The 27,993-nt window shown below is 39.4% G+C and overlaps 1 protein-coding gene across 3 annotated transcripts in view; it reads right to left on the bottom strand.

The window, feature by feature from the left end:
• Positions 1-3,915: 3,915 nt before the first annotated feature.
• Positions 3,916-27,993, bottom strand: part of noc2l (NOC2-like nucleolar associated transcriptional repressor) — a 48,799-nt gene continuing 24,721 nt past the window's right edge. For all 3 annotated transcript variants that reach the window (XM_061903954.1, XM_061903953.1, XM_061903955.1), the window contains 4 exons: positions 23,698-23,811; positions 23,393-23,531; positions 17,422-17,517; positions 3,916-4,185 (listed from right to left, as the gene is read on the bottom strand). In XM_061903954.1, the coding sequence (XP_061759938.1) occupies positions 4,046-4,185; positions 17,422-17,517; positions 23,393-23,531; positions 23,698-23,811 (489 nt within the window). In that variant the 3' untranslated portion in view covers positions 3,916-4,045. The remainder of the gene's footprint in view (positions 4,186-17,421; positions 17,518-23,392; positions 23,532-23,697; positions 23,812-27,993) is intronic.

The following is a 27,993-nucleotide window of genomic DNA, read 5'->3' as shown; positions in this document are numbered from 1 at the left end:
ACAGTCCGGGGTCTTGTCGTATATTACGCTTCATAATGCGGCACACATTTTCGATGGGAGACATGTCTGGACTGCAGGCGGGCCAGGAAAGTACCCTCACTATTTTACTACGAAGCCACGCTGTTGTAACACGTGGCTTGGCATTGTTTTGCTGAAATAAGCAGGGGCGTCCATGATAACATTGCTTGGATGACAACATATGTTGCTCCAAAACCTGTACGGACCTCTCAGCATTAATGGTGCCTTCACAGATGGGTAAGTTACCCATGCCTTGGGCACTAATACACCCCCATACCGTCACAGATGCTGGCTTTTGAACTTTGCGCCTATAACAATCAGAATGGTTATTTTCCTCTTTGTTGTGGAGGACACCACGTCCTCTGTTTCCAAATTAAATTTGAAGTGTGGACTTGTCAGACCACAGAACACTTTTCCACTTTGCATCAGTCTATCTTAGATGAGCCAGCGGCGTTCCTGGGTGTTGTTGAATAATGGATTTCGCTTTGCATAGTAGAGTTTTAACTTGCACTTACGGATGTAGCAATCAACTGTAGTTACTGACAGTGGTTTTATGAAGTGTTCCTGAGCCCATGTGGGGATATCCTTTACACACTGATGTCGGTTTTTGATGCAGTACCGCCTGAGGGTTCAAAGGTCCGTAATATCATCACTTACGTGCTGTGATTTCTCCAGATTCTCTGAACCGTTTGATGATTTTACGGACCGTAGATGGTAAAATCCCTGAATTCCTTTCAATAGCTCGTTGAGAAATGTTGTTCTAAAACTGTTCGACAATTTGCTTACAAATTGGTGACCCTCGCTCCATCCTTGTTTGTGAATTACTTAGCATTTTACGGAAGCTGCTTTTATACCCAATCATGGCACCCACCTGTTCCCAATTAGCCTGCACACCTGTGGGATGTTCCAAATAAGTGATTGATGAGCATTCTTCAACTTTATCAGTATTTATTGCCACATTTCCCAACTTCTTTGTCACGTGTTGCTGGCATCAAATTTTAAAGTTAATGATTATTTGCAAAAACAATTTTTTTATCAGTTTGAACATCAAATATGTCGTCTTTGTAGCATATTCAACTGAATATGGGTTGAAAATGATTTGCAAATCATTGTATTCCAATTTTTATTTACATCTAAGACAATTTCCCAACTCATATGGGGTTTGTAAATATAAACGGAATACAATGATTTGCAAATCCTTTTCAACCCATATTTAATTGAATGCACTACGAACACAAGATATTTGATGTTCAATCTCATAAACTTGATTTTTTTTGCAAATAATTATTAACTTAGAATTACATGGCTGCAACACGTGCTAAAGTAGTTGGGAAAGGGCATGTTCACCACTGTCTTACATTACATTTTCTTTTAACATCACTCAAACGTTTGGGAACTGAGGAAACTAATTGTTGAAGCTTTGAAAGTGCAATTCTTTCCCATTCTTGCTTGATGTACAGCTTAAGTTGTTCAACAGTCCAGGGTCTCCGCTGTCGTATTTTACGCTTCATAATGCGCCAAACATTTTCGATGGGAGACATGTCTGGACTGCAGGCGGGCCAGGAAGTACCCGCACTTTTTCGCTATGAAACCACCAGTAACTGGTGTACGACCATGGCATTACTGGCCTACATTGGCCTGCCAACTCCCCTGACCTGAACCTCATAGAAAATTTGTGGGTTAATGTGAAGAAGAAGCTGAAAGACACCAGGCCCAATAATGCAAAAGAGTTAAAGGTCGCTATTGAAGCATCCTGGGCATCCATAACACCTCAGCAATGCCACAGGCCGATTGCCTCCATGCCACGCCGTATTGATGCAGTAAGGATTGCAAAAGGATTCCCAACCAAGTACTGAGTGCATTAATTGACATTTTCAAATGTTTGATTTTGTTTTGCTGTTATAAATCTTTTTTTTTAACTTGGTCTGAGGAAATATTTTAATTTTTTGAGATAGGATTTTTGAGTTTTCTTAAGCTGTATGCCATAATCAGCAGTATTAAAATAATAAAAGGCTTGCAATATTTCAGTTGATGTGTAATGAATCCAGAATAAATTACATGTACATGTTTTTAGTTGCATTACAGAAAATAAATGACTATCACAATATTCTAATTTTCTGAGACAGTCCTGTATTTACACACACTCACACATACATACATATTTACCAATATATAGACATATATAAAAAATAAATTTTTTGGTTGGCGGGGGGGAGATTTCTCACTTCACTATTAGTCTTTTTTGTATTCCTTAGGACCAGCGTCCACTACAGTAGACATTTGATTATGGTCTATGTATTTTGTGAAAGAGTTACAGGAGCGCTCTGCTGTTTTTAAAGATATTCTGCAAAAAGAATGAGGATCAACTCTAAGACTGCACCTAAGTGTTCTTAAGAATCTGCTACAAAAATCTGAGTGTCTCACAAGTTTTTAAAACTGAACTCGCGGGCCACCAGTTGAATGACGCAGATGATGGAAAAAGAGAGGACCGAACAATGAAACCTTGTGGAACACTACTAGTATATATAAAGTATTTGAACAAATGATTATCTCCAGGCAACTTCAACACTTTACTAATACCCTCCTCCATTCACATCCCATCTCCCCGGATTATAAACAACTCAAATGTACTTCTAATGTATATACTTGTTCTTATGCTATCTGAACTCACTATGTTCTCTGCTGGCTGTACATATCCTACTAAATAAGACCTACACTGTTTCAATGTCCACATTTCTCTGTTGATGCAATTGTTGATGACTGAAGTACTGATATCAACCAAAGCTCCTCATCCCACCCCCCGGACTGTAAATAATGTAAATAATTCAATGTACATACTATGATGATTAACTTGTGTGATGACTGTATTATGTTGATAGTATATATTTGTACCATGAATTGTTTAACGTGGACCCCGACTTGAACAAGTTGAAAAACGTATTCGGGTGTTACCATTTAGTGGTCAATTGTACGGAATATGTACTGAACTGTGCAATCTACTAATAAAAGTATCAATACATCAATCAATGACTGCATCTGAAGGAAACAAGCTACAGCAACACCTTAGTTACATAAATGAAATTAAAAAATAAAATTGCAACTGCCAAAAAGGATAGGACTTAAATGGGTGCCTTGAGGAACGCTTCACTCATTTACAATCACAGGTTTGGACCCCAGTGTTGTATATTTGCTAGCAAGGTTAAAATGTCAATGCCAATGTGTTTACAGTGGTCCACGTTTCTCTGTACAACAATAGCACTCTTTTGTTTTTAGGAATTTTCTACAAAAATGTTGGTCTTCCAACTTCTGAACTGAACTCGGCGGCTGCTATGGTGTCATTGCCGGCCCATATTTGGGCCTCGGGCTGCTTAAAATCATACTGGACATTGCAGATTTCATTGTGATTTGAATGAATAATGCAGCAAATAGGTGTCATACAGATATTATCATGTATGGCGAGAAGCACAGTTGATTAGTGAAGTGGTTGCAGATTAAGAGACAGTTTGATTCCAAAACGAAGACTTAGTCCTGGCGTGAGAAGAGCCATGTAGTGAGCATGCAGACAGGAAAGACAGCGGTCTAAGTGAAGAGGGGGAGAAAGGGGGAGGTGTGGAAGAGTGAGAACTTGGCAAAGAAACACAGCAGCCTGTGTTGCTGCTCTACCACCTGGGTTGAGCGTCTTGGCACAGCATCAGACGCCACCCTGCCAGGCTGGCACGCCTCTGCCGCCTCAGGCCTCAACACCCGCCTCTTCTCCTCTTGGCCCGGCCCAGCCTGGCTCAGCCAGTTTCAGTGAAGTTGTTAGCAGCGCATGCTGGCCATCCTCACAAACAAAGCCTGAGGGGCCTACAGGTGCATGAATTAGCATCGTTGAAAAAAAAGCAACACCAGACAAAATGGATTGTTTTTTGGTCTTTGATGTTTCATAAAAAGGCAGTCGAATGTGGAACTAAAATTGTACTGAATGACAAGTCAATACTCAATGTGCATATTGCATTTCAGGTGTGAAGAAATAAATGAATGAGTCTTAGTCATCGTCAGACAGCTCCAAGTCCTCCACCAAATCCTCGTTTCCTTCTGCAAGTTTCATCAGATCAGAGGATGACAGCGGCTGGGGAGCCTTGGAAGCCATCTCGTCTCCTAGCTCCTCCTCATCATCATCGTCATCTAGAAAACAATATGATTTGGGTTAGCATTTTTTGTATGTCATTTTATAAATCATTAATATAAAGGTGCTTCCAACCTGACCACAAGTATTTGGACAGTGATAGTTTTGTATGATTGCAACATTTCAAAGGATAGAGCAAAATCTCCAACATTATAATTAAGTATACATCTTCAACATTGCATATGCATGTATAGAGTATGACTCATTTCAATCCACCCATCCATGCATTTTCTACTGCTTGTCCCTTTTGGGGTCGCGGGGGGTGCTGGAGCCTATCCCAGCTGCACATGGGCGGAAAGCGGGGTACACCCTGGACAAGTCACCACCTCATCACAAGGCCAACACAGACAGACAACATTCACACTCACATTGACACACGAGAGCCAATTTAGTGTTGCCAATCAACCTATCCCCAGGTGCATGACTTTGGAAGTGGGAGGAAGCCGGAGTACCTGCAGGCAACCCACGCAGTCACGTGAAGAACATGCAAACTCTACACAGAAAGATCCCGAGCCCAGGATCGAACCCAGGACCTTTGTATTGTGAGGCACACGCAACAACCCCTTTATCACCGTGCTCACTTATCAAAATAACAATTTTAACTTCAAGTTTGTGTCACCTTCTTGTTTTATTTCTAGCGTAGATAAACTTGTTTAACAAATAAAATTTACAATATCTCCACATTTGGCCAGAGGATCATCATCATTTTAAGTTTACAAACATGCATGTAAGATGTAGCTACGTTGTAGGTCAGCTGTATCTAAGTTGTATGCAAGATGTATCTTAGCTGTATGTAAAATATAAATTGTACAAACCCCGTTTCCATATGAGTTGGGAAATTGTGTTAGATGTAAATATAAACAAAATACAATGATTTGCAAATCATTTTCAACACATATTCAGTTGAATATCCTACAAAGACAACATATTTGATGTTCAAACTGATAAACATTTTTTGGTGTGCAAATAATCATTAACTTAATACCAGCAACATGTGACAAAAAAGTTGGGAAAGGTGGCAATAAATAATGATAAAGTTGAGGATTGCTCATCAAACACTTATTTGTAACATCCCACAGGTGTGCAGGCTAATTGGGAACAGGTGGGTGCCATGATTGGGTATAAAAACAGCTTCCCAAAAAATGCTCAGTCTTTCACAAGAAAGGATGGGGTGAGGTACAACTTTTTGTCCACAACTGCGTGAGCAAATAGTCAAACAGTTTAAGAACAACGTTTCTCAAAGTGCAATTGCAAAAATTTAGGGATTTCAACATCTACGGTCCATAATATCATCAAAAGGCTCAGAGAATCTGGAGAAATCACTCCACGTAAGCGGCATGGCCGGAAACCAACATTGAATGACCGTGACCTTCGATCCCTCAGACGGCACTGTATCAAAAACCGACATCAATCTCTAAAGGATATCACCACATGGGCTCAGGAACACTTCAGAAAACCACTGTCACTAAATACAGTTTGTCGCTACATCTGTAAGTGCAAGTTAAAGCTCTACTATGCAAAGCGAAAGCCATTTATCAACAAAATCCAGAAAAGGAGTTGGCTTCTCTGGGCCCGAGATCATCTAAGATGGAGTGATGCAAAGTGGGAAAGTGTTCTGTGGTCTGATGAGTCCACATTTCAAATTGTTTTATGGAAATATTCGACATTGTGTCATCCGGACCAAAGGGGAAGCAAACTATCCAGACTGTTATCGACGCAAAGTTCAAAAGCCAGCATCTGCGATGGTATGGGGGTGCATCAGTGCCCAAGGCATGGGTAACTTAAACATCTGTGAAGGCACCAATAATGGTGAAAGGTACATACAGGTTTTGGAACAACATATGCTGCCATCTAAACGCCGTCTTTTTCATGCACGCCCCTGCTTATTTCAGCAAGAAAATGCCAGGCCACATTCAGCACGTGTTACAGCAGCGTGGCTTCGTAAACAGAGAGTGCGAGTACTTTCCTGGCCCGCTTGCAGTCCAGACCTGTCTCCCATCAAAAATGTGTGGCGCATTATGAAGCGTAAAATACGACAGCGGAGACCCCGGACTTTTGAACGACTGAAGCTCTACATAAAACAAGAATGGGAAATAATTCCCCTTTCAAAGCTTCAACAATTAGTTTCCTCAGTTCCCAAACTTTTATTGAGTGTTATTAAAAGAAAAGGTGATGTAACACAGTGGTGAACATGCCCTTTCCCAACTACTTTGGCACGTGTTGCAGCCATGAAATTCTAAGTTAATGATTATTTGCAAAATACATTTTTTTAATGAGTTTGAACATCAAATATCTTGTCTTTGTAGTGCATTCAATTGAATATGGGTTGAAAATGATTTGCAAATCATTGCATTCCATTTATATTTATATTTAACACAATTTCCCAACTCATATGAAAACGGGGTTTGTATGTAAGATGTATGATGGCCGTATGAAACCTGTATGTAAGATGCATGCAAAATATATGTACATCGTAAGATGTATGCAAGACGTATGCAAGAGATATTTAAGATGTTAGATGTATGTAAGTTGTAAGATGTTTGCAAGATTTAAGATGTAAGTTGTATGTAAAGTATCTATTGTATGCAAGGTGTATGTAAGTTGTATGCAAGATGTATGTAAGATGTATCTACCTGGTACGTTGTATGTCAGCTGTATGCAAGATGCATGTAAGATGTAGCTACGTTGTATGTCAGCTATATCTAAATTTTATGAATGATGTATGCAAGTTGTATCTAAGATGTATGTAAATTGCATGTAAGATGCCTGTAGGCTGTATCTAAGCTGTAAGTAAGAAGTATGTATGTAGGTTGCATGCAACATGTATGTATGATGTTAGTTGTAAGACGTATGCAAGACATGTAAGACGTATCCAAGATGTATTTGAGGTGTAATATGTATGTAAGTTGTAAGATGTGTTGGATGTATGTAAGATGTATGTTGGTTGTATGTAAAATGTCAGTTGTATAAAGGATGTGTGTAAGTTGTATGTAAGTTGTTTCTACATAGTATTTCAGTTGTAAGCAAGTTGTATGCAGGGTTTCCCCTTAATATAATTGAATGTGGCACGCCGCCATGGCATTTTCATTACCACCACACATTGAAAATAAGATCTTCTTTACTTTAAAACAAATTTAAGTAACATGATATATGGTAGCCCCCAGAAGAAATCACAAAGTCAAACACTATTTGCCACTTTTATTACCAATCTTATTAAAAAAAACAGCACAATTCCAACAGGTTTTATCTCATGTGCAAACACTTTCGTCTCCTGAGTCCGCGCACACAACACTTCGTCATTTTCCGCCAATCACCCTCCAGGCACAGACGGTGTGCTTGCAAACATGGGAAAAACTGACATCAAATCCAAACCACACCAACATAAAACATTGACATTACCTGGTCTTTATAGTATGACTTCATATATGTAGCCTATTATTTGCGCACTATTGAAAAATGATGCACTGAAAACCTGACCAACGAAAAAAGACTTTGATCACCGAAAACCACCTGACCGAAACCGAATGTAAACAAAATGCACGCCATTCTGACTCTACAGCGTTGTCAGCACGTATGCGATGTGGACCTACATTTTTTATATATTGGTGGTAAACCTGCGGACAGCCATCTACAAAATGTGCAAATATTAAGAGGACAGTGGCTGCTTTTAAAAAGAGAAAAACCAACTAGAGCAACAGGGCCAAGCAAGTGTGGCATCATGCTCGCTGCAGCTCACCTGTTTCGCCAGAGACATCGAGGGACAGAGGTTAAGAGTCTCTAAACAAGAGTACATTTCACAATACCAGAAGAAGATGCTAGAATGGTTGCTTATTTTTAATTTTGAAAAAGTAATTGAAAGCCTGTACTAGGGTTGGACTAAAATTCACCATGCTGTCATTTGTTTTACACCTGTTGCCGCAAAACCAAATTACTGAGAACACTTCTCTCTTTTCTCTGAAACGAACGTCTCCCTCTCAATAGCGTCAGCATTAGCCATGTTTTGCTGTGAGCCGTTAAGGAAGCAAAGGGACGGCGCAAGCTACAGTAGCTCCTGAGGGACAAAAAGTATGCCAGAGCAAAACGAGACAAAAAAATCTATATATCACCAAGGCCTACATGTAAAAAAATACAACACAAACTGCGATAAGGACGCATTATGACACGATTTCTTTGCCCACACATAAGAGAGTTGATTGTGACGTAACAACAATCATTTGTACCAAAGTAACACTTCAGTTTGCATTGATTGGAGCAACATACAACAGACTGAACAACACATAACTTCAACTCCTTCAAATTTAACAACTCCTCCCATCAGACTGTGACGACAATGCAATATGAAGTATAAACGATAAAATATTGAATTTTAAGAGTATGTGAAAGTTCGATTCCTACCTTGTTTTCTTTCCTGACAATTTCCTTAAAAGTTTTGTAATCAATCAGAAATATTAGGCAGCTAAAATGCGCCAAGTGTGGAGGGATTGTTTTGCATATACTACCCATCATGCACTCAAATGTATTGTGTATATGTATAATTTTAAATTATATATACATGTTTTATCATAACAGTATTCAATGAGCTGGGTGTGTTTTATGTCAAGACTGTATGTTGACTTTATTTGTTGTTATTAGTTAATGTACACCATGAGTTGGGAATGTGGTTTGGATTGGGTCATATTAATTGATGCTGTGCTTCATTTAATGATAAAAATAAACAAAAACTTGTGGCTCTTAACTAAAAATTCCATCGACCTCCGCATGAGGGCGGAAAAATTTACCTGATTTCATATCAACCTGATTTGCAGAGGGATCAATTTAAGAAACACCACCCAATCTTTTTGTTTAACTTGTGATGTCTCGCGAGACGTACTGAAGACTACGGCTGCTTTCGGACCGTCTTTTTAGGATGTGCCATTTTATGGACTATCTTATTTATGTGGCTCCACTTCGACAGTGTCTTCTCCATGTCATCTTTGTTGTACCGGTAGTTTTTAGCGCATCCTGTACGAGTCTAGTGACGGATATAAGTTAGAACTGCACGCAACAGCTGAGGGTGAATGCCCCACAAGAGGAAAGAGTAAAAGTAGCATGGACTACAATGGCGGACGTGCACACATTTTTTTTTAGGTCGGACATCACTGATCTATGATAAACTTCCACAAGCAAGGAAGCGAAAAAGCAGCTTACCACTCGATAATGCCAAAAAAGGCGCGCAAGGTTGAGATCACAGAGTGGCTATAAATAGTTGTCTGCGTTAGTTTGTTTGTTCTAACATGCCAGAGGCTGTTCACCTTGGAGACCTGCTGTGGATATAGATACGGCCTGGTGTGAGATTTACACCTTATACACTAATTGTTATGAAATATAAATGGAGTATTGTTGGCGCGTTTTGGACGGTTATTTATTTGGTTTTACGGGTGGGATATAGGACCTCTCATTGACTTTTATTTACGAGTTAGAATCTGTCATCATGTGTTTCATAATAACTGCGAATAATCGGCAATATTCTAAAAACAATGCAGTTCCTCTTTAAAGTGGTCATATTATGTTTATTCTACATTTAAAACACTGCCTTGTGGTCTACATAACATGTAATAGTGTTTTTTTGGTCAAAATGTCTTGCAGACCATCTTTAAGTGGTTTTCTGACCGTCTCTTTAGGATGTGCCATTTTATGGACTGTCTAATTTATGTGGCTACACTTTGACAGCGTCTTTTCCCAGTCATCTTTGTTGTACCGGTAGTTTTTAGCGCTTCCATTACGAGTCTAGTGACAGATATAAGTTAGAACTGTACGCAACAGTGGAGGGTGAATGCCCCACAACAAGAATGAGTAAAAGAAAGAGCTTTTTCACTTCAGTGTGGACTACAATGGCGGACGCGCGCACATTTTTTTAACTTATGGAGATACCAAATACACGTCAGTATACCTACTGACGTGTATTTGGTATCTGCATAAGTCAGGGAAGAAATAGGTAAGAAAAATTGGTTTTGCATAATAGGGCGAAACAAAACACCCGATAATATGTCTCCTTGTCTCCACTAATATTCCATTGTGGGGTCCTTATACACACATTATAATGTAATGCTTCAACATAATGTACGTTGAAACACTGTACGTCTACGGTAGCTGTACGTCTATGGTAGCTGTAATGCACCTACAATCAATCAAGCGCTGTGGCTTTGTAGCGTACCAAAGTCCTACTGAAATATTTTGACAGATTTAAGAGCGCCGTGTGTAATGTTCCATATTGCCAAGGAAACATCATAGTTTTGGTGTTGCTTGCTTACGGGTACTTGCTAGCATCATTTATTGAACAGGCAACATCCTGCAGTGCATACTTATTTCTAATGTGTGACTGCCAACTACTGGTCACACTTATCATTACACCATGTACCAAATAATATTGCTCCAAGGTCGGTCAGCACAACCACAATAAATACATACTTTAGGCGCACCGGGTTATAAGACTAACTGTCGATTTTTGAGAAAATGCTAACATTTAAGTGCACCCTGTAGTCCAAAAAATACGTTACACTAGATGACAGTGAATTGTTAAAATAAAAAAAGCATTTTAAATGATTCATTTCCATTTATCGCACTTGTACAGAAAGTGGATCACAGTTCTTGACACTTAAATGTAAAAAAAAATAAAAAAAGTATTAACTGCCTACTCTTGCTGACTTCTTGTACTGCCTCTCTCACCAGTAACCCCACACAGCGAGGGAGCAGTACAGCGACTCTTTGCAGAGCAGAGGTGCTCAAAGTTGTCTTTGAGGTAAAATAGGCCCAAAATATGACTTAAACCAATAATTAGACATTAAAAATCTCTGTTGCATTGGTAGGAAAACTATTGCAATATATTGCCACATGGCCGCCAGACATAAGGAAATAAAATACAATTAGTTTTGGGAAGCAGATGTTGCCATGAATAAGTAACATCTACAGATTTCAACACATTATGAAAAAGGAAAAGTGTTTTCTAACCAAACATTTTAAAGGCCTACTGAAACCCACTACTACCGATCACGCAGTCTGATAGTTTATTAATCAATGATGAAATCTTAACATTGCAACACATGCCAATACGGCCGGTTTAGTTTACTACAAACCCTGTTGCCATATGAGTTGGGAAATTGTGTTAGATGTAACTATAAACAGAATACAATGATTTGCAAATCCTTTTCAACCCATATTCAATTGAATGCACTACAAAGACAAGATATTTAATGTTCATACTCAAAAACTTTTTTTTTGCAAATAATAATTATCTTGGAATTTCATTGCTGCAGCACGTGCCAAAGTAGTTGGGAAAGGGCATGTTCAACACTGTGTTACATCACTTTTTCTTTTAACAACACTCAAACGTTTGGGAACTGAGGAAACTAATTGTTGAAGCTTTGAAAGTGGAATTCTTTACCATTCTTGCTTGATGTACAGCTTAAATTGTTCAACAGTCCGGGGTCTTGTCGTATATTACGCTTCATAATGCGGCACACATTTTCGATGGGAGACATGTCTGAACTGCAGGCGGGCCAGGAAAGTACCCGCACTCTTTTACTACAAAGCCACGCTGTTGTAACACGTGGCTTGCCATTGTTTGGCTGAAGTAAGCAGGAGCGTCCATGACAACGTTGCTTGGATGGCAGCATATGTTGCTCCAAAATCTGTATGGACCATTCAGCATTAATGGTGCCTTCACAGATGTGTAAGTTACCCATGCCTTGGGCACTAATGCACCCCCATACCATCACAGATGCTGGCTTTTGAACTTTGTGCCTATAACAATCCGCATGGTTATTTTCCTCTTTGTTCCGGAGGACACCGCATCCACAGTTTCCAAATACAATTTGAAACGTCAACTCGTCAGACCACAGAACACTTTTCCACTTTGATTCAGTCCATCATAGATGATCTCCGGCCCAGCAAAGCCGGCGGCGTTCCTAGGTGATGTTGATAAATGGCTTTCGCTTTGCATATTAGAGTTTTAAAGGCCTACTGAAACCCATTACTACCCACCACGCAGTCTGATAGTTTACATATCAATGATGAAATATTAACATTGCAAAACATGCAAATACGGCTTTTTTAGTTTACTAAATTGGAATTTTAAATTTCCCGGGAGTTTCATCTTGAAAACGTTGTGTAATGATGACGTGTACGCAAGACGTCACAGGTTTTTAGGAATATGAGCGCTGCGCACACACACAGCTAAAAGTCGTCTGCTTTAATGACATAATTATACCGTTTTTTGGACATCTGTGTTGCTGAATCTTTTGCAATTTGTTCAATTAATATTGGAGAAGTCAAAGTAGCAAGATGGAGTTGGGAAGCTTTAGCTTTTAGCCACACAAACACACGGTGATTCCTTGTTTAAAATTCCTGGAGGGGAAATTTTACTATGAATCAGAGCGCGGTCAAGCGAACATGAAACACGACGGAATGTCAACCACCAGGTTTCGGTGAGAAAATTGTGGTTAAAAAGTCGCTTCTTACCGGAGAAAAGCTGAGCTTGTGCCGTCCATAGCTGCCATCAACTTCCCTGAGACACTGCGCGTCAAAACACCCGTGGACGTACACCTCCGACTATCAGGTACTATTTAACTCACTAAAACACTAGCAACACAATAGAAAGATAAAGGACTTCCCAGAATTATCCTACTAAATGTGTCAAAAAACACCGGAATCCGTTCCAATGTAATCGCGTTTTTGTTTTTTTTAACTTTTTATTTTCTAGTCCGTCGCTATCAATATCATCAAACACAAATCTTTCATCCTCGCTCAAATTAATGGGGAGATTGTCGTTTTCTCCGTCCGAATAGCACTTTTTGTTGGAGGCTCCCATTAAAATGAATGTGAATATGTGAGGAGCCCCCACACTTGCGACGTCATCGTCTGCGACTTCCGGGAGAGGCAGGGCTTTTATCTTAGCACCGAAAGTTGCGACCTTTATCGTGGATGTTCTCTACTAAATCCTTTCAGCAAAAATATGGCAATATCGCGAAATGATCAAGAATGACACATAGAATGGACCTGCTATCCCTGTTTAAATAAGAAAATCTCATTTCAGTAGGCCTTTAACTTGCACTTACAGATGTAGCGACTAACTGTAGTTACTGACAGTGGTTTTATGAAGTGTTCCTGAGCCCATGTGGTGATATCCTTTACACAATGATGTCGGTTTTTGATGCAGTACCGCCTGAGGGATCAAAGGTCCGTAATATCAATCGCTTACGTGCAGTAATTTCTCTGAACCTTTTGAGGATTTTACGGACCGTAGATGGTAAAATCCCTAAATTCCTTGCAATAGCTCGTTGAGAAATGTTGTTCTAAAACTGTTCGACAATTTGCTTACAAATTGGCGACTCTCACTCCATCCTTGTTTGGGAATTAGTTAACATTCATGGAAGCTGATTTTATACCCAATCACTGCACCCACCTGTTCCCAATTAGCCTGCACACCTGTGGGATGTTCTGAAAAAGTGTTTGATGAGCATTCCTCAACTTTATCAGTAATTATTGTCACCTTTCCCAACTTTTTTGTCACGTGTTCCTGGCATCAAATTCTAAAGTTAATGATTATTTGCAAAAAAAAATGTTTATCAGTTTGAACCTCAAATATGTTGTCTTTGTAGCATATTCCACTGACTATGGGTTGAAAATGATTTACAAATCATTGTATTTCGTTTATATTTACATCTAACACAATTTCCCAACTCATATGGAAACTGGGTTTGTAAATTGCAATTTTAAATTTCCCGCGAAGTATCCTGTTGAAAACGTGTCGGAATGATGACGCGTGCGCGTGACGTCACCTGTGGTAGCGGACATGTTCTTCCAGCACCGATCACGGCTAAAAGTCGTCTGCTTTAATCGCATAATTACACAGTATTCTGGACATCTGTGAGGCTAAATCTTTTGCAATTTATTCAATTAATAATGGAGAAGTCAAAGAAGAAAAATGTACGTGGGAAGCATTGTATTGCAGCTGCCTTCAGCAACACCAACACAGCCCGTGCTTCCTTGTTTACATTCCCGAAGGTGAAGCTTTACTATGGAACAGAGCAGTCAAGCGAAAATGGTTCCCGCCCACATGTCAACCGGCAGGTTTCGGTAAGAAAATTGTGGTAATAAGTCGGCTCTTACCGTAGACATGAGCGGAGCTTGCGTCCTCCTGCAGCTGCGGACTCTCTTACCTCCTCCCACCGGAGACACTGGCGGTCACCACACCCCTCCGACTTTCAGGTACCATATAATCCCACTAAAACACTAGTAACAATAAGCAGATAAGGGATTTTCCAGAATTATCCTAGTAAATGTTTCTAATAACGTCTGAATCGCTCCCACTGCCCTCGCCTTTTTTTTTCTAGTCCTTCACTCACACTATCCTCATCCATGAATCTTTCATCCCCGCTCAAATTAATGGGGAAATCGTCGCTTTCTCGGTCCGGATCGCTCTAGCTGCTGGTGGCTATGATTGTAAACAATGTGAGGATGTGAGGAGCTCTACAACCAGTGCCGTCACGCGCACATCCTCTGCTACTTCCGGTACAGGCAAGGCTTGTTTATTAGCGACCAAAAGTTGTGAACTTTATCGTAGACGTTCTCTACTAAATCCTTTCAGCAAAATTATGGCAATATCGCGAAATGATCAAGTATGACACACATACCTGCTATCCCCGTTTAAATAAGAACATCTCATTTCAGTAGGCCTTTAAGGATACCAAGTTTAGGTGATTTGGGATGAACACACATTTTTTGGTTATTTAAACTAATTATATAATGACAAAACCTATACTTGATTATGTAATGTTTATCTTTTTATTTATACATTGTTTTCAAAGAAAAATTATAACTGATTACCATACATTGTATCCAAATAAATACAAACCCCGTTTCCATATGAGTTGGGAAATTGTGTTAGATGTAAATATAAACAGAATACAATGATTTGCTAATCATTTTCAACCCATATTCAGTTGAATATGCTACAAAGACAACATATTTGATGTTCAAACTGGTAAACATTTTTTTTTATTGCAAATATCATTAACTTTAGAATTTGATGCCAGCAACACGTGACAAAAAAGTTGGGAAAGGTGGCAATAAATACTGATAAAGTTGAGGAATGCTCATAAAACACTTATATGGAACACCCCACAGGTGTGCAGGCTAATTGGGAACAGTTGGGTGCCATGATTGGGTATAAAAACAGCTTCCATGAAATGCTAAGTAATTCACAAACAAGGATGGGGTGAGGGTCACCACATTGGGGACGGCGTGGCGCAGTGGGAGAGTGGCCGTGCGCAACCCGAGGGTCACTGGTTCAAATCCCACCTATAACCAACCTCGTCACGTCCGTTGTGTCCTGAGCAAGACACTTCACCCTTGCTCCTGATGGGTGCTGGTGGGCGCCTTGCATGGCAGCTCCCTCCATCAGTGTGTGAATGTGTGTGTGAATGGGTAAATGTGGAAGTAGTGTCAAAGCGCTTTGAGTACCTTGAAGGTAGAAAAGCGCTATACAAGTACAACCCATTTATTGTAAGCAAATTGTTGAACAGTTTTAGAACAACATTTATCAATGAGCTATTGCAAGGAATTTAGGGATTTTACCGTCTACGGTCCGTAAAATCATAAAAAAGTTCAGAGCATCTGGAGAAATAAATCACTGCACATAAGCGATGATATTACGGACTTTTGATCACTCAGGCGGTACTGCATCAAAAACCGACATCAGTGTGTAAAGGATATCATCACATGGGCTCAGGAACACTTCATAAAACCACTGTCAGTAACTACAGTTGGTTGCTACATCTGTAAGTGCAAGTTAAAACTCTGCTAAGCAAAGCAAAACTCATTTATCAACAATATCCTGAAACGCTGCCGGCTTGGCTGGGCCCGAGATTACCTAAAATGGACTGATGCAAAGTGGAAAGGTGTTCTGTGGTCTGACGAGTCCACATTTTAAATTATATTTGGAAACAGAGGACCTGGTGTCCTCCAGAACAAAGAGGAAAATAACCATTTGGATTGTTGTAGGCGCAAAGTTCAAAAGCCAGCATCTGTGATGGTATGGTGTTGTATTAGTTCCCAAGGCATGGGTAACTTTTACATCTGTGAAGGCATCATTAATGCTGAATGGTCCATACAGGTTTTGGAGCAACATATGTTGTCATCCAAGCAACGTTATCCTGGACGTCCCTGCTTATTTCAGCAAGACAAGTGTTACAACAGCGTGGCTTCGTAAAAAAAGAGTGCAGGTACTTTCCTGGCCTGCCTGCAGTCCAGACCTGTCTCCCTTTGAAAATGTGTGGCGCATTATTAAGCGTAAAATACGACAGCGGAGACCCCGGACTGTTGAACAACTGGAGTTCTACATAAAACAAGAATTGAAAAGAATTCAGCTTTCAAAGCTTCAACAATTAGTTTCCGCAGTTCCCAAACGTTTATTGAGTGTTGTTAAAAGAAAAGGTTATGAAACACAGTGGTGAACATGCCCTTTCCCAACTACTTTGGCTCCTGTTGCAGCAATGAAATTTTAAGTTAATTATTATTTGCAAAAAAAAATAAAGTTTATGCGTTTGAACATCAAATATCTTGTCTTTGTAGTGCATTCAACTGAATGTGGGTTGAAAAGGATTTGCAAATCATTGTCTTCCGTTTATATTTACATTTAACACAATTTCCCAACTCATATGGAAACAGGGTTTGCAAGTAAAACATTGAGAGGACTAAACTTTTTTTTATTGAGTTGATAAAGTAAACGCAGCATTTTTCATTCACACATCTTTGCGGTGTGCAGAGAAACCACTTTAGGAATCGCTCTACGCATTGTGCTTTTTCTCATCCATTTTCTATTGCTTGACCCTCTCAGGGTCGCAGGGTCTGCTGGAGCCTATCCCAGCTGCATTCGGGCAGAAGGCGGTGTACACCATGGACAAGTCGCCTTTCCCATCATGCATGATGTTTCCACGAATAACTAAAGATTTCAACACATTGTGAAAAAGGAAAGGAGCTTTCTAACCAAAATGTGCAAACATTTTAAGGATACCAAGTTTAGGTGATTTGGGATGAACACACATTTTTGGTTATTTAAATGAAAAATGTAATAATGACAAAACCTATACTTCTTTATGTAATGTTATCTTTTATATTTATACATTTTTTTCAAAGAAAAATTATTACTGATAACCTCAAAATAGAACTTTTATAAGTGTTGATATTTTTTCACCAACCTGAGTCTCCGTCATCACTCATGTCAGATAGGTCTTCATCATCTTCATCATCATCATCATCATCGTCATCATCTGAACCTTGGCCACCCTTTTTATCTAAAAGGAGAGAAAAAATGCAAAAATTACAAACTGGAAGAAAAACACAACTCTTTTTTTTCTCAAGACTTTCCCAAGTTTGCGTCGCTGCACGTCTGATGTTCTTTGGAGACACCTCTATATGGGCCAGGCATCATCACAGACAGCTCAAAAGTGTGTCCCCCCGCTTCCGCTCCCCCGCCATACCCCCACTCCCTCACCCCCGAGATGGAACCCAAAGTCGATTACAGACGCCGCAGCCGCACAAACACCCGTGACAGTTTACTACTGGCAATTTCAGACGTCTTCGGCTCAGGGCCTAAATATAGCAAAATGGAGATTGCAGGCAGGTTTGATGGAGGCTCTCTCACTTTTGTGTGTGCGTGTAGACTAGCCAAAGGGACAACGGGGGTCCACAGGCTTTGAAGTTAGGGTGTGATGAGAGGCTGTGGGCGTAGACAAGACACACACACACACACACACACACACACACACACACACACACACACACACACACACACACACACACACACACAGCAGTTTCCTCTTGTCTGCACACCTCAAGTACACACTTATAAACAACATGGATAAAAATATCACATGTTTCTTTCGCAACCTAAATTCAACAATGTTTGCGCTCTCATCCGGCAGATTTTAACTCTACCTTGAAGGTTGCCCAAAAATTACCTGTCGAATTATTTAACCCCCCAACACCAACATTAGCAGCTCCGCCTCTTTCCACGGCTGCATATGTCAACAAAGAAGCTAGTGAAGCCTGAAAACTGGACAACAAGGTTTGCATTACTGTGCCGTCATCTCCAACTGTGTGTGTGTGTGTGTGTGCTCCAATGAAAGCAAGAGAGGAAGCCGCCACCTCTGGCTGTTCCACCGCTCTGGTTTGAATTAGGAACTCCCGCAGGGACCCCAAGCCCGTACTTCCTGTCGACGGAGGTCAGTTTGTGTTTGTACTGGGTGGAGGAAAGGCCAACCAAAGGGAGGAGGGGGGGAAGAGGCTGACGGGCAAGTGAGAAGCAGCTGCACGTGTATTTGCGGGGACTCTCCCGACAATGAGGTCCAGATGCATTAAAAGGAAAAAAAATCCCTGCCGCCTTCTCGTCTTTTCCTCTGTGACCTTGCGGAGGGATTTTTCCCCCCTTCTTGGAACGCTTCCTGGTGTAGAGCTGTAAAAACCAGGCTGTAGCTGCCCCTGACCTGTGGGTGACCCCCACCCACCCAAAAAAGGACACAGCTCTAAAAACGGCACAAGAATCTAATGACACATTTCTATCTACACAATAAAGGCGTGCTTTATATTCAAAGATAGTTAAAGATGAATATTTACAGCTTGACTGACTTTAAATGAAACTAGTTTTTAGGAAATAAGTATATCCATTGCACAGACTTGAGGACAGTAACCAGACTTGAGTTTTCATCACTTCTGAAACTTATTCTCTGGGGATGAAGAAGTAGCGAAACACCGTCCCCTGGAGGCCAACACGACTAATACATGCTCACTGATTGCAGCACCTGTCAAACCATAGAGATTGCACACAATCTAGTCAAAGATGCTCACCATGGCTGACATCTAACACGTTAATATTAGCAAAATATAAACCCAATATTACATTAATATCTTAAAACTATTTTTAAACATTTTTCATTGTTAATGCATCTAATTTTTTCTCTTTCTTAAAGATGAACTGTACTTTTTTTTTTTTAAATCTTGTCCATCATTCACGATCCTTATGTAAGACAAGCACATACATGTTTTTGTATAGGCTTCTATATAAGTTTTAAATCTATGTTGTTCTGGTCTTGCCCCGGCATATTTATTTGCCCCCATGAGCTTCTGCAGCTCTCACCCGCCCCATTACTTTCTTACTGGAGATCCACAAGCCAAGCAAAACATGGCTAATGCTAAGGCTAACGAGACCGAGACGCTTGTTCCAGAGAAAAGTGTTGCCAGTGCTTTAGATTCGCGGCAACAGGCGTGGAACAAGTGACTGAATGCTGCAAAGATTCTTTAAAAAAAAAAAAAAAGGGCGGCAGCACAACAAACTAATTCCAGCATCTGAAACAGCATTCAGCCAAGTTGTGGAAATGTAATTATTTACAAGGTGAACAAAACCGCAACAACAACTCCACTTAAGAAGCAGTGTATTGTGGCGAAATCAAAGGTACCATGTACAGCATGGAGAACACTGCACAGAGCAATTACACCAAAACCGGACAGCTTGTACGCACATGTGCTTCTGCAAAACTGTTGTGGAATTATAACCCATTTAATCATCAATATAGTGATATATTACAAACCCCAATAGCAGTAACGTTGGCACGTTGTGTAAATCGTAAATACAAACAAAATACAATGATTTGCATCTCCTTTTCAACGTATATTCAATTAAATACACTGCAGAGACAACATACTAAACGTTCAAACTGGAAAACTTTATGTCGTGCAAATATTAGCTCATTTGGAATTTGATGTCTGCAACATGTTTCAAAAAAGCTGGCACAAGTGGCAAAAAAGAGAAAGTTGAGGAATTCTTATCAAACACTTATTTTGAATATCCCACAAGTGAACAGGCTAATTGGGAACAGGTGGGTGCCATGATTGGGTATAAAAGCAGCTTCCATGAAATGCTCAGTCATTCACAAACAAGGATGGGGCGAGGGTCACAACTTTGTGAAGAAATGCATGAGCAAATTGTTGAACAGTTTAAGAACAACATTTCTTAACGAGCTTTAGCAAGGAATTTAGGGATGTCACCATCTCTGGTCCGTAATATCATCAAAAGCTTCAAAGAATCTGGAGAAAGTACTCCATGTAAGCATTGATATTACAGAACTTTGATCCCTCAGGTGGTACTGCATCAAAAAGCGACAGTGTGTAAAGGAAATCACCACATGGACCCAGGAACACTTCAGTAAACGACTTTCAGTTTTGTTATAACACATAAAGATTGTGAACGCACAATTCCAATAAAGCTGCGGTACCCCTTTAAATGTCAAACAAGTGTACAAATAAACTAACTACTATAATATTAATATCAGGGCTGTCAAAATTAACGCAATAATGCGTTAATTATACATTTTCATAACAGCACTCATTTTATTATTGGGCGATTAACGCGAACACCTCCTTTTTGACCAGATCAGGGCATTCTGCGGCCCGCGGGCCACCCTTTGTGCGTCCCTGTCCGGCCCGCATGAGGCCAATCATAAATTACTAAATACTTCTAAAAAAAAGTATCTTTGTCGATTCTGCAATACAACGGTGCCGCTTTTGTTTTGAAAAGCATTATTTGTATTACTTCCGTGTGGATGTATGCTCGTGCGCGATTGTGAGTGAATGTGAACAGCGGCAATCACAAATTACAAAATAAAAAAAATAAAAACATCTATGTCGCGCGTGCAATACAACTGTGCTGCAATTATTTTGAAAAGTGTTATTTATGGGCATATGACCGTGTGTAACCTGTGAGTGAAGGTGCACAGTGACAAGTGATGCCCGGTTACCCCCCGAGACGCTAAAAAGAGAAAAGTTGATGACGAATTCCGTGTTTTCAACAAGACATAGACTCCCAAGTATTTCTTTACAGAAATTAAAGGTAAAGCCGTGTAATATAATAATATAATTTGAATCGCCACTACATGACGAAGCACGAGGAAAAATACTGGGATCTGTCTGATGAAGAGCGCGCAAGGGAGGCTGGCGCGTTGATAGTAAAACTTTTTGCCAAATTTCACACCCCCAGATATGCAGCCATCAGGACAAGTTTCGTAATGTCTCACAAAATAGCCAGAAAAAGTAGAGCGTTTTCTGATGGAGAGTTCATTAAGGAGTGCTTATTGGACTCTGTTGCACTGATATGCCCGGAGAAGAGGGGCGTATTTGAGAACGTGTCACTCTCCAGACGCATTGTAAAGAGGCGGGTTGAGACCATCGCTGGAAACTTGGAGCTCCAGCTGAAGAACAGAACGGCCGACTTTGACTGTTTTTTGCTGGCTTTGGTTGAGAGCTGCGATGTACGTGACACCGCCCAGCTGCTCATCTTCTTACGTGGGATAACTGTAGACTTTCAAATCACGGATGAGCTGGCAGCCATGCAGTCAATTAAAGAGACAACCGCAGGTAATGACTTGTTCACATTGGCAAATGCATGTTTGGACATGTTAGGACTGATATGGGACAAGCTGGCAGGTTTGACAACAGATGGTTGTCCAAATCTGATGGGGAAAAATGTTGGACTTTTAAAAAGCATGCAGGATGAAGTGACAGAAATTGACATTTTTGCTTTGTATTATACATCAGGAAGTGTTGTGTAAGACAGTGTTAAAAATAAAACCATCAAAAGCAATCTGCTTTTGTATAAAGTTAAGTTAGGTTAAATGAAATTATTATTATTTATCTTACGGTATATTAAAAATAATTTCAGCAAAATTTAATTGAAATATTGTCGGTGTGGCCCTCCAGCAATGCTCGGGTTGCTCATGCAGCCCCGGTAAAAATTAATTGCCCACCCCTGTTTTTGACACTGGAGCCGTGCCATAGCGGGGGAACTTGGCTGCAGTTCACTTGCTACTGACAAGCCACATGCAAGCAGAAATGGACAAAAGAAAAATAACTTATGGAAATATCAGGTTAAAAGCCATGGCAAGTTGTTCTCCCGCCAATAAAATACTATTTTTCGCCGTGAGAAAAGGCGACATTCCTACAGCAAATGCAGTCGTGTTGAAAGAGGTGGGTGGTGCTTCACTTCCATGTTCAGATTACGGTTAAGGTGCAGTGATAATATTTAAATTGCTACTGTGACTGCTTTAGTATGTAAGATGACATAAAATCTCAACAGAAATGACAAACAATCGGCAGGATGTCGAAAGAAGACATTTTTTTTGCAAAAAGTTGATTCGACATCAATACATGTCAAGGCACTTAAAACTAATCACATACTTATCAGGCTTCAAAATAAAAGCGCTACACTACAACAACACCTAGGGTTCAACTAGGTGTTGAACCCCAGTTCAACAACACCTAGGGTTTCTCCTTAATCTCCGGCTTCATATTTGCCACCAGACCTAACAAAATAAAGTCATATAATGTATTGTAGCGTCCAGGAGAAAACAAAAAGTCTGACTTTCTTTTTAGCTTTTATTACCAATTTTATGATAACAACGGGCTCTTTTAAAGAAGAGTGACTAAAAGGATTGGAGAGTTCTGGCTTGCTGAAATATTGTGTAAATTATTTTATAACATATTCTGGTCCAGTCCACAAATACAGAATGATTAGCAAGCATTTAATTAATTCTTAGAGAAGGTTAAAACATTGTCATGCAGCAATTTGAAGACCATTAACTTGTACACCATCTAATGTGCAGAATCTCAGAAGCATTTATTCAGGTGGAAATATCACAGATTACAGTTTGGATAGCCCCCCCCACTCCCTGAAAATTATATGTCAACGGTACACTTATTAATGATGAAAAATTATACCTATTTGCGATTAATCTAGATCCATTTCAAGTTAACTATGAAAAAAATGTGATTAATCGCAAATTAATATTTTAATTGTTTGACAGCCCTAATTGATATATTCTAAAACTAGGTTTTCTTCTTCTGTGGCTCAAGAAGCTCAATTTTTTTCCTGATTCTTAACTGCCATACAAGTGTAAACAGTAGTTCACCAATGATCAGCAGTAGTAGAATTGAAGAAGACAAGTGAAGACACGTATAGCAGCCAGCAAGTCAGAGAGCTGTTCGGGAAAAAGTGCTACATAAAACGCAAAAGCTGAGCTCATTTAAGTCTTAGACTAAAGGTTTAACTGCGATATTTGAGGAATATTATTCTTTCCAATAATGGGGTAATATAGTTTTGTAAATGGCAAAACTTCTTACCTTTTCTTTTGAGTCCTGTGTCGTCATCTCCATCATCGTCCGAGTCTGACTCAAACAAATCCTTAAACTCTTTCTTGTCCTCTGCTTTCTTCTCCTGAATCTTCTTACGTTTGATCGCTGGGAAGTTCAGGTCTTCCATCTGTGCCGAAACAGAAAGCAAAATCAATACAACAGCTTGATGTCGTAGTATGATTGATCACAATTAAATATTAATTTTTTTTTTTGACGAATTAGTTTGAGGTCATAATGTAAAAAGTGTAAAGAAAAAGCATTAAATAACCAGTGCGATGCGGTCCAATATTTACCCGTTCTTTGCCAGAGATCTCCAACTGAATCTCCTTCTCCCTCAGCTTCTTCCACTGCAAGTAGTACTTGCTGAGTGGAGTCCCCTCATTCTGCAAATCTTTCTCCCAAGCCACCTGGCAGAGGGCAAAGGCATATAGTGAGTGCAAAATGTCTTTAACTTCTTACTTGGGATATCCCCATCAACATGTTTGGCCTCCTATTCCGATCCGATTTTTTGTCTTCAGACCTGATACGATTTTGATTACCAATCCAATACTTTGACAATAGATTCTAGAATTTAAAATGATTTTTTTTTTTTTTTTGGCAAGTAACTAAATTAAACAGAGTAACACATTTTTATAACTTATTTTATTAACATTCAGAATGCGCTGATATTTTTTCAAATCAGATTATGTATAAAATGTGATGTATTGAATTCGCCATACAACTTTTTTAACAAAATAAAAGCGCCTAGTTCACAATAGCTTAAAAAAAACAAAAATTACTACAGGCTACCATTTACATCATTTGGGTTTTGCCCATCAAATCATTCCTGTATCAAGAGTCTTACTCCCGGAGTTTGTAAACAATGACAAAAACAACCCAAAACATATTTTTAAATAGGAAAAAGAAGAAAACTATCGATTGAATCACTTTAGTATTGTTTATTATCAAGGATTCAAGGAACTTTATTGTCATACCAGCACACAAAATATATGAGACAGCAAAATACTATACTTGGTATCAATAGTCAACCAGGGCAATCACTCCTACTTTACAATGCAGCTTTAGCGGTTAGCTTCTTGTGTCATCCTGCTTGGTATGTGTGTAGCCATTAATTTTCCTCTTGTCCTCCAGTGATAATGCTACTTAAAAGAAACATAGTTTATTTAATGCCATGGTGGTGAGAATTGGTACCTTAAAAGCGTCTTCACACTGTGGATAGACGATAGACAAGACGCACACACTCCGGGGATTCATGCAATTCATATGTGTGTAAAAAATGAATCAGAAATGTAAATGTTTCGCCTGAGCGTACATCCCTTTTGAATAAATCCTTCACATGGGTATAATCTTAGGACAAGTAAACGCTATGACACAGCAGAGGTAAAGATTAGCCGGCACGGCAGCTCATCAGCAAAAAAGGCAAACATTGGCCTTGATCCAATCCCAAGATCACTCTTATCTTACACTATTTATTTCTAATGTTTTATAGCAAAGGCTTCTATGTTTTATATCCACTGCCTAATATTCAACTATGTTGTTACTTCTGTCATTGTTGCTGGCATACAAAATATAGGCATGCAGCAGCTCACCAAAGTGAGTAAAACTCCTCACATTCCTTCAAATATTTTATATTTTCATTGGACAAACCCTGAAATACACACTTTGATAGAATGTAGAGTGTTCAGTACTGTACAGCTTGTACAACGGTGTAAATGTAATGTCCCCCTAAATATTTTGCATAGCTACTATCATTTTCCAGCTCTTCCTTAACTTTCATGCGCATGGAATTCACAAATTTACTTATCATAGCACCATCATGGTGGATGTTAGAGATCTTGCGGTCCACAACCTTCTGTTTAAGAATGCCCCACAGATGCTCAACAGAGTTCAGGGCTGGGGACATTCTTAACCAGTTCATCGTCTTTACCCTCAGCTTCTTTACCAAAGGAACTTCTTCACATCTTGGAGATGTGTTTGGGATCATTATGTTGAAAAACTGTCAACATAAAAGTGCAGTTCCCTTTTAAGTTCTTTGATGGACCCTTGAGAGACACGTTCTGAGTAAAACTTGTACTGTTAAAGCACTGTATGGTCTTACCCTGAAACGGAGCTGGTGGCTATCAGGGTATTGTCATTTTCTCTTTGTGTAGACCAGGGGTCACCAACGCGGTGCCCGCGGGCACCAGGTAGCCCGTAAGGCCCAGATGAGTAGCCCCCTGGCCTGTTCTAAAAATAGCTCAAATAGCAGCACTTACCAGTGAGCTGCTTGTATTTTTTAAATTGTATTTATTTACTAGCAAGCCTGCCTCGCTTTGCTCGACATTTTTAATTCTAAGAGAGACAAAACTCAAATAGAATTTGAAAATCCAAGAAAATATTTCAAAGACTTGGTCTTCACTTGTTTAAATAAATTCATTCATTTTTTTACTTTGCTTTTTATAACTTTAAGAAAGACAATTTTAGAGAAAAAATACAACCTTAAAAATTATTTTAGCATTTTTAAACACATATACCTTTTAAATTCCTTCCTCTTCTTTCCTGACAATTTAAATCAATTTTAAAATATTTTTTGTATTTTTTATTGTAAAGAATAATAACTACATTTGAATTTGATTCTTCATTTTAGCTTCTGTTTTTTCGACAAAGAATATTTGTGAAATATTTCTTCAAACTTATTATGATTAAAAATAAAAATAAATGGTTGTACTTGTATAGCGCTTTTCTACCTTCAAGGTACTCAAAGCGCTTTGAAACTACTTCCACATTTACCCATTCACACACACATTCACACACTGATGGAGGGAGCTGCCATGCAAGGCGCCAACCAGCACCCATCAGGAGCAAGGGTGAAGTGTCTTGCTCAGGACACAACGGACGTGACGAGGTTGGTACTAGGTGGGAATTGAACCAGGGACGCTCGGGTTGCGCACGGCCACTCTCCCCACTGCGCCACGCCGTCCCTTAAAATTCAAAAAAAATATTCTGGCAAATATAGAAAATCTGTAGAAACAAATTTGAATCTTATTTCAAAGTCTTTTGAATTTCTTTTAAAATTTTTGTTCTGGAAAATCTAGAAGAAATAATGATTCGTCTTTGTTAGAAATATAGCTTGGTCCAATTTGTTATATATTCTAACAAAGTGCAGATTGGATTTTAACCCATTTAAAACATGCCATCAAAATTCTAAAATTAATCTTAATCAGGAAAAATTACTAATGATGTTCCATAAATTATTTTTAAAATTTTTTCAAAAAGATTCGATTTAACTAGTTTTTCTCTTAATTTTTTTCGGTTGAATTTTAAAGAGTCGAAATTGAAGATAAACTATGTTTCAAAATTTAATTTTCATTTTTTTTGTGTTTTCTCCTCTTTTAAATCGTTCAATTAAGTGTTTTTTTCATCATTTATTCTGTACAAAAAACCTTGCATAAAATGAAAAAAAATGTACGACAGAAATACCCAGTTTTTTATATATATAGATTTATTTATTAAAGGCAAATTGAGCAAATTGGCTATTTCTGGCAATTTATTTAAGTGTGTATAAAACTGGTAGCCTTTCACATTAATCAGTACCCAAGAAGTAGCTCTTGGTTTCAAAAGGGTTGGTGACCCCTGGTGTAGACCATCTATTATGTTTTTCCCCACATCCAGACAACAGAGTTTTTTGCCATGAGGTTGAACTTTCAGTGTAAGTGTGTAAGAGCAATAACGCCTAATTTAACACACCTGAGACCTTTTAACAAGTCACATGTCACCGGGGCGGTAAAACCGTTAATCAGGGCCCAATTTGCATAATTTCAATTAGGGCTGCGCTCACATTTGTTGCCAGCATTTTAGACGACAATGACTGTTTTGAGTTACTGAGGGGACAGTACAGATTGTATACCATTTCACAAGATGTACATTTATTTAGTGTAATCTCATAAAAGATATACCAGCAAGAAAATATTTGCAGAAATATGAGGGGTGTACTCAAGTTTGTGAGGTGCTGTAAATGACAACAAAGAGACACGAGAGTTCACCATTGGTGGAAGGAGTCAGACTATCATTAATTACGCTGCCTTTCAGGTTGGGTGGCATGACAGCAGGGCGGCAGTGGCCAGAGGGGGGCCGTGGCCTTTTGCACAGCAGCAGTGAGTGAGGTGATAGCACTTTTCCTTTGCCTGCGGGGACACCACTGCTCTGCTACCAGGCAGCGGATGCCATGGCGACAGCATTTACCGAGTTGAGAGCGGGCGTGTTGATGCTGCTGCAGATGCTAAGCGGTTATGTTGTTTACCAAACTGTTGTTGACGTACAAATACCTGGTCGACTGTCAAATTGATTCAATCAAGCCTTGGTAAATTGGACACTACTCTGTTGCACCCAGCAGAGGCACTGTTGAGTCAGCCACCACTAGTTTGCTGTTCAAAGAAGGCAAAGTGACATGACGAAGAGGTACATCTTTGAAGACTTATGAAAGCTCCTTCCGGTAGAATTATTCTGCTCAATACAACGCAGGAGAGCTAAACATTCAGACTTGTCTTTTTCTATTTGGCTGACATTAACCTTTTCCATTTTCAACATTTTGACACCCAAAAGAGCATTGA

The sequence above is a fragment of the Nerophis ophidion genome, linkage group LG06 (assembly GCF_033978795.1).
Source record: "Nerophis ophidion isolate RoL-2023_Sa linkage group LG06, RoL_Noph_v1.0, whole genome shotgun sequence".
Lineage (NCBI taxonomy): Eukaryota > Metazoa > Chordata > Actinopteri > Syngnathiformes > Syngnathidae > Nerophis > Nerophis ophidion.
The sequence above is the reverse complement of the archived record's forward strand: the minus strand, read 5'-3'. Positions and strand labels throughout refer to the sequence as shown.